This window comes from Phalaenopsis equestris, unplaced genomic scaffold, assembly GCF_001263595.1.
Source record: "Phalaenopsis equestris unplaced genomic scaffold, ASM126359v1 Scaffold000001, whole genome shotgun sequence".
NCBI lineage: Eukaryota > Viridiplantae > Streptophyta > Magnoliopsida > Asparagales > Orchidaceae > Phalaenopsis > Phalaenopsis equestris.
The window spans coordinates 322,658-331,378 of NW_018164443.1; the positions used below are offsets into that span (position 1 = coordinate 322,658).

General features: G+C 33.4%; 1 protein-coding gene across 1 annotated transcript in view; it reads right to left on the bottom strand.

Moving 5' to 3' along the window:
- Positions 1-984: 984 nt before the first annotated feature.
- Positions 985-8,721, bottom strand: part of LOC110024801 (persulfide dioxygenase ETHE1 homolog, mitochondrial-like) — an 11,386-nt gene continuing 3,649 nt past the window's right edge. Inside the window, exons 2-3 of the mRNA XM_020725331.1 lie at positions 1,553-1,681; positions 985-1,107 (exon numbers count right to left, since the gene is read on the bottom strand). Coding sequence (XP_020580990.1) covers positions 985-1,107; positions 1,553-1,681 — 252 coding nt within the window. The remainder of the gene's footprint in view (positions 1,108-1,552; positions 1,682-8,721) is intronic.

Genomic DNA, 8,721 nt, shown 5'->3' on the forward strand with positions numbered 1-8,721 from the left:
TGTGATTAATTTTTCTCTTAGCATATCCTATCAGAGTGATTAGTGGATCATTTCCAGGGAAATAGATTCATCAACAATAGTTATTTTATTAATTTGATATTTATGCCTTTTGCAATTATTAGGTTCTGGGTTAGTTATTAGAGTAGCAGTTGATTCTTTTTCCCTTCTATTAGTTTTCTTTGAGCAGAGGTAGGCTCTACTGATTCAATAAAGTTTTATTTCGTATATTGATGATTATATATAGCTAGTATAGGTTTATCTATGAATCATTTTATATTTTAATAAAAAAGTAATTATGCTTTATCTTAGCCGTCACGGCTTGTCTCATGAGTTGAGGTTAAGTTCATCATACAGCATGTTGTCAGGGTATACTATCTTCAGGACTCAACTCTCAAGATGTGACAAAAAATGACTTGATGGATAAAATAGTAAGTTTGCCAATTGAGGATGGAAGATATTGATAGAATAAATAAGGAACATTTACATACCTAGCACAAAATTCTTATGTATTTACATGACTCACACCAAAACTTTTGTATTTATATACATAGCGCTTTGGTGTTTCAAACCTCAGCATGAAAAGATATAGTTCACTTTTAAAAAGTGCAAATAATACTATTTTTCATGTGATATTAATAATTGCAGTGCTATGTGCATAAATATGAAATTTTAGGTGTGCCAAATGTAAATACTTGAGAATTTTGTGCTATGTATGTAAATGCCCCAATAAATACATAGCTATAAGGACAGTCGAGTTTGTCTCCACCGGACATGGAAGAATAACAGCAGTCCCACAGGTTTGCAGTCACAATGTAAAAACAAAGGGCTCCAGGGATTAACAAATAGACAATTGACAAAAAAGTTCGGCGTTTGTTCATAATTACTTTTTTGGTCATGTAAAACAAGTGAACCAATGCATACCAAGAAATTAAATTAGACATGGATCAGCCTTTTTCCAATCAAATACATAAAAACTCCATAAAATCAACAATTCCATACCTCCAAATAGAGATCACCAAAACTTATTTTGTCGCCATGCTCAATTAGATGGTCTGCTTTCGCATTGCTAGCTTTAGAGATGACTGATTGTACACCTGGAACCTTACTCTGCAAGTTCGTGGTTATTGAGAAAAATGTAAAAAATCAAATAAAATGCACTTATAACATCAGGAATAAGAACAAAAAATAATAATAATAGCTTCAATATGATAGAATATACTTTTAGTAGTGCCTTACCATTGTCCAATTAACTGACTAGCTTGATCATTGAATAAACTGAAAAAAGTGGCATTTATATAAATACCACCCAATTCTTATGTATTTACATATCTCACACCTAAACTTCACTTTTTTACATTTATACCACCTAAATATTTCCTATCACATCAAAAATAGCACCATTTTACTTTTAAAAAGTGAAATGCACCTTTTCAAGCTTAGGTAAGGTGATATGTTTGTAAAAATTGAATTTTGGGTGTTGGATATGTAAATACATAGGAATTGAGCAGTATGCATGTAAATTTTCCAAAAAAGAATAGAAGGCTTTACAGACCTTTATGATGCCAGTTCCAGTAACATGATCAGCATGTACATGAGTATTCATAGCATAGATGAGCTTCACTCCCAAATCCTTAATCAGAGATAAATCTCTATCTGCTGTTTTATCTACAGGGTCAATCAACTAATCCAAGAACAAAGTTAAACCGTCAAGCATAAATTACATAACGGAAATAGAAAAAATAAAATTTAATTTCTAAAAGAAAAAACATTCTATTATTTAAGCAAAAATGACAAAAAAAACTATATAAGTTCTGTGCTATAGTGTGAAATTTGTATTTAAGCAAGAATGACAAAGAAACTATTTCATAAAGAAGAATGATCCTTTGCACTGTTGGAAATTGTACATTCTAATATTTATGAATTAAATGGAAAACTAGCAAGGGGTGGAAAACAGTAATTTATAAATTTTATTTTTTATACGTAATTGAATTTCCCCATAGTTATAAAATCAGATAATATATTATGGATTTATTTAGTCATTTGTTGAAGAAAGTGGGATAATATATCAAAGAACTCCGCCTTGTTCACCACAAAAAAGTGGAATAAATGAATGAAAAAAAAAAAAAATTCAGTCGAGATGGCTAAAACTAAAAGGCAGTTTGGAATCACTTTTGATTTTTTTTTTAATATTTTGATTTAAAACAAAACATATTTGATATGATAAAACATGTTTAATTGTTTTTAAAAACAATCAAAACAACTTTTAGATGTTTTGAATGTTTTTACAAATAAATTATTTTTTTTTTAAATAAAACATGCAAAAAATGCACTGAACAAATGTTTTTAAAATAAAAGTAAAAAAAAAAGATCCGAAAGAAGCCCTAAGCTAATGAATGTCAAATTGCCTTATAATCTATTTGGAAAATCTCTTTTCACTGTAGGTTATATTCATAAAGCCACATATTTAAACATATGAGATATGGAATAATGTTAGAAAACAGAACTTACAATATGCCAAAAGTGTGGGTGTGTATTATATTTAATAAAGTTACTGATCCGCACAAAACCAAACTAGATGAATACAAATTGTTTTTGTTGGTTATTTACAAGTATATAGACTACTAAAAATCTACGGTTATTATAAGATATATAAATGCTGAATTTGGTGAAAATAAATTTATTTCTGATTCCATAGATTCTATTAATAAGGACTATAGAAAATTCTAATAGTTGCAAAAGAAAGGAAATAATGAAACAACATAATGAAAGAGAAACCAGAGAAAAAGAACTGGAAAATCTGTTCAATCTGGTTTTATTTCATTTAATTTAGCTATTTTCTTGGTTGAAGGTGATAGAAATTATGTATAGAACAACTATTTTATTACAAATTCAGGATGATTCAAAATTTTAGTATAGCTATGCTTTTATAGATTCAACCTTAAGAAAAAATTTATTAATGTTGGTTTTAGTAATGTTGGAATATACTCAATTATGTCATATAATTGGATTTTAATTGATTTACCACAATGTTCTAAAAATATTGGGTGTAAAAGTACGTATAATATGGAAGGTTCGATTTATGGAATGCCCAAATTATATTGCCTAGTTTGAAAATAAAATTAGTATATTGATAAAGTATGGACTTAAGCAAGCGACTAAATGATGACAAGAGACTATTGATTCAGCAATTTTAATAAATGGATTCAGACATAAAAGTACTGAATGTAATTGCTCCAGGCGAACCAAAGATTTCGATAATATTATCAATTTATATGTTGATGGCATGCTAATTATTTAGCACTAATATAACTAGAAAAGAGAAGATCAAAAAAATTTTACTTTAGTATTTAGAAAATAAGATGTAAGATCTCAAAGAAATGGATAGTATTTTGGGAATGAAGTTTGACTATGGATTAAATTAGTTTTATTATATTAAAAAGTACTTGATAAGTATAAGCACCTTGGAATCCGGGAGACAAGTACTCCTATTGCTTCAAAAACAAAATTTGCATAATATTGTAAGGTAATCATAAAAACTATTAAATAATGCAAGTTTTATTTAAAGTATTACATAAGTAAGGTTGTTGGATGTTTTGAAAGATTTGAAGACTATGGTATACTCGATTCAAGTTTTCCTTTGAAGTTACAAAAATATTTAGATGCATGTTAGATTTCAAGTGCAAGTGAAGATAAATCAACTTTGGGTTGGATTTTTTTACTTTGAAGTTGCGCTATTAGCCAAGCCAACTCGCACTCAATCCGCCAATAAGATAGTGAGTCGAGCGTATCAAGCCATGAGCATGAGCTCAAGCTCAAACTAGAGCCCACAAGATGGCTCATTTACTCAGCAACTGACCATGTCAGGAACTACATATGCTCCTTCATGAAGCATAGTATTACCCACTATATATTACATTAAATAATGAATAGAATATTGATACTTTCTTAGTAAATTTATTTCTTCCTTACAAACACTTGATTATTTGCCAAAAGCTAGTGCACAGCAAGTTTAGGGTCGATCCATTCTTCAGCAAGCTCACAAGTTAACTTTTTGTTCTTCTTTAGTTGTTGATTTCATCAATGCCTTCTTCAATGAGCTCCCACAAGGACTTGCTCATCTTCTCCAGCTGCAGGATGCCTTCTCTAGGAAACCCATGGCACCTTCTCCAATAATTGATCACGTCAATGCCTTCCCTAGTAAGCTCCCACAGTGAATAGTTCATTTTCTCCAACCACAAGTCACGTCAATGCCTTCTCTATTGAGCTCCCACAGTGACTAGTTCATCTTCTCCAGCCGCAGGTCACGACAATACCTTCTCTAGGGAGCACCCATGACAGCTTCTCCAATAATTGATCATGTCAATGCCTTCTCTAGTGAGCTCTCACAATGACTACTTCATTGGATGGATCATGAGCTTACCATTATTGTCATGAGTCGAGCTCAAGCTCAAGTTAAAGCCACCAAGAAGACAAATAAGCTGAGATTGAGGGTCAGTTTAGGGGCGTTTTGAGAAAGCCGCCGCACTGTTTGGAAAACGAGTTCGAGCCGCGTTTTGGTGCTATCCCAATACGCACTTCGCAAAATAGAGCCCGCGTGCTGCGTCCGCGACTCGCGTTAGGGTAAGGAATTCTACCTGTGCCCTTCTCTGCTCTCCCTCGCCCTTTCTCTCTCTGATCTACCTTCTGCTCTTCACTCTCGCCGTGATCGTTACCGCGTCATATGAGGTATGTTTTCCTATCACCTAACTGTGATACTGGAAGGCAAGTCCCATTTCTCTGCTGATTTGTTTTTGGAGGTGGAGTTGCAAGAAAGTATTTGCCAAGATTTAAGAATTTTTTAGTGTGTATTTATTATTTTGCACTAGAATCTTGGTTTAGGAGCATATTTGCTTCGTCATACTTTGAATATTAAAAATCTTGCTCGAGAATGTTGCTATAAGTGCTGTGGAGCAAATTTTTGTCATTATTTTGGATGTTGGGGAATGTTGGTATAGCTACTGATGAGAGTGTTAAAAACTACCATTGTTTTGGACGTTATGGAATATCGAAAATGTGGCAGTGATCCTTTTCGATCGTAATGGTTGTCATGCCCTGGAAATCATAAATATTCCTCTTCTTTCATTTCGTCTGTTGCTTATAAGGGTTCCCCTCGCCATGCTCTGACAGTGTCATCCTTAAGAGATAACATTGTCACTGGTTGACAAATGATGAATCAAATACAGTTGCACTGTCACTCTTTATGTTAGCATTGTTTTGCAGTAATTGTGAGAGCAGTTTATACATACATGGGTGTTAACTTGCTTAAAGGTAGAAGGTAGTAGGTTTAATTTGAAGATGTTGTTCGTAAAATAAAAGGTAGGAATGGTGATTAAACAACCTCTAACTTATCCTTTGGAGGGAGGATTATTTTACTAAAAAGTGTGCTAACTTCCATACCTTTGTATGCATTACAAGCAGTGAAAATTCTTCTATCATTCCACTTCACTAAAAGTTCTAGTATAGAATTGTAGTCTGTATAGTATTTTGACAAGCATGCCCCTTAAACAGTCAAAGTGCTTACAGTTTTCTTCTTCATCAATCTGCACCTTACTAATTAATCATTAGGCATAATATGGGGGTACGAATGGAGTGGTTTCTCTGGCTCCATTGGTTAAAGCTCAATATGAAGAGAATTAGGAGTATATTTAAACATATCATCTTTAACCATTTATTCTTTATAACAAAATTAAGCCAAGTTTTGTGGCTGGTTGTGATGGTTTATTTGGTAAAGTGTCAATAGTTAGAGATAAAAACTTATTTTCTCTTTTTTGGCGGAGAAGGTCACATTTTCCTTGGGTAAAGGCTAAAACAGATGGTTGTAAGAGGAAGAAGGGTGTTGGAGCTGGTGAGATTTTATGAACTGCTTTTGGTAAATGCTTATTCTTTATGGCATCACCTTGTCTAGTTGATTGTGCATTGGAGCCAGACTTTTATGTTTATATTGCATGCGTATGTTGAGGGTTGGTGCAATTGAAAAATTGGACATCTTTCGTGGCAGTAACTTTTGCTTCGATTATTTTTTATGATGCATATATGGATGGTTGGTGCAGTGCTTCTTTAGCTTGTTTTGATGTTGAATCAAATGGTCTCATCTTTTGGTATGATTCATGATTATCTTTTAAAAAAAAATTTATTGTTTTACTTCTCTAGCTGGAAGTTCTTGTAAGATTCTATTCTTCTATCATCAATTTTGACTAATGCTACTGTATGGTGCAATCTTCCATTAGTTTAAGCTCATTGATCAGATAGCTTTACCAATAGACGGGATGGTTGTAGTTTTAGTAAAAGTAGCCATAGAATTCTTTATGAAAGCAATTTTTTTGGTTGTTATTGTGGGTATTATAACTTTTTAGCTTTTGAAAGTTAGGGCAATTTTCTTTCAATCATTAAACTCTAGTATGTTTGGTTGTAAAAGATTGTCCTATATAGACAATTATTAACTTTATCACATAGTGGTTGAACTGTGGCATGTATTTGAATGTCATGATTGGCCAAAATAATTTCGTATGATGGACAGAGAATTTTTTTGAATGAATTGTGTTACTATGTTTTAATTATATGTATTTCAATCAGACATGACCAATGCTTAATATGTGACTGCAGCTGTTGGTTCTGAGCTTGGTTTTCAACTTGCTTTGGTTCTTAGTTCTGATAAATACTGTTTATATGTTTCTCAGATATTGCTTCTAGATATATGTATATATGAGATTTTCTTATCCATGTTAGCTTGGAATATGACAATATTATATATTAAGTTCCTCTGTTTAACCAAAAAATTCTTCATATAGTTCCAACATGACTAAGACGAATGAAGGTGGTTTGTCAGCTATGTGGGATATGAAAGTTACGAATATTTTTTGTAATCTCTGTATTATAGAAATTGAAATCAGAAATAGATCAACCATGTATTTCAACAAGGAAAGTTGGCAAAATATTGCAAAAATATTTAAAGAATTGACAGCAAGGATTACGACAGGCTGAAATTCAAAAACAAATAGGATCAATTGAAGAAAGAGTGGAAAATTTGGAAGGGGTTAAAACGTGGATCTACCGGGTTGCGTTGGGTTCCCATTAAGCGGGCAATTGATGCTCTAGATGAATGGTGAGTTGAGAAATTTGTGGTAATATTTACACTCTAAATTTGTTTATTGTCATAATGTTTTGGTTTAGCAAATAATACCTCTAAATCCCCTCCTCAATACAATGTTACAGGCAATGCCGACAGTGAAAAAATAAATTGACATAACGTTTAAGGGGGTTGTCGCGACGAGAAAGCATGCATTCAACCTTAGTGAGATGGGGTTTACAGACATACCCGATGACTTCCCACCTGAGCAGGTGACAGCTGATGAAGAAGTGTGTAGTATTAACTAAAAGGAGATGGAGGAGTCCAATTTACTGTCAAAGAGGCCCAGGCTTGGTAGGAGAAAGAAAGAAAATGACAATTTTGTGAAAATCTCATTCGATCGACTCATTGATGTTTTTGCAGCTCCACCACCTACTGCACTCTCAGACAGCACCATCTTAAAATGTGTTGGAGCTTTGGATGTTCTTCCTTGTCGATATGCGATTTCATGCAAATTGTGTATAAAAACTTGAGGATCCTACCGGTAGACAAATATTCATGGTAGCAAATATTTGTTAGCTTAGTAGCTCAAATCATTAAGCCAGAGGATCCATCAGTTGCTAGTACTCCAGAATAAATTGCCACAATCTCCGTTACATGCCTTATTTCAAGGTAATTATTGGTTTCTTCATGCTACTTTCAGAATATAATTAGTTTCTAAAGGTGTAAAACAGAACTGTATAGGTGCAATCGACGGTACTCACGCTGATGCCCGACTACTCAGCCACGACAACGTGGCGTACATTGGTCGGAGTGGTTCAACTACTCGAAATGTCATGGCAGTATGTGACTTCAACACGTGTTTCACTTTGTGATGGCGGACTAGGAATGAAATGCACATGACAGTCGGATTTTCTTCTATATAACTAGGAATAGATCACAGTATTTCCCTCAACCGCCTTCAGGTTTGTTTTGCCTTGTAAACATATTATTTATATGTATTATTTGTTATTAACAGTGTCTTTCATAACAATAAAATATTATTTGGTTGATGTTGGATATCCTATACATAGGGGCTACCTGAGACCTTATCCGAACACCAGATAACATATTCCTGATTTTGAGACAGCAAGTAACACCATCCGTGGCAAAAAATAAATGTTTAATAAACGCTGCTCCTCTTTACGTGGGGTAATTGAAAGAACATTTGGGTTTTGGAAGAAGAAATGAGTTATCGTACGTGATATGTCGTCGTATCCATTTCAAAAATGGAAACATATTGTGATGGCCACAAAGACACTTCATAACTTCATCCGACGACATTCCTCTCAATCAGATACAGACTTCAATATGGCTCACAATGATGAATTGAATGTCTGAAGAACCTTCAAAATTTATGATTAGACCTTCATTACTTGAGGATGAGATAGACTCTAATGAATTTGAAATTCATGACGATGAAGGTGTGGCCGAGATTGCTGCTTTGAGGGAGTTTATCGCAGATGCTATCAGTGATAGCTGATCCACCAAGCCTTATTTATTTATTAGAATATAGGTTTATTTCGTATGCATTTCGTTTTGTTTTTTTTTTTTAATTTATGGATCTGATAATTGGT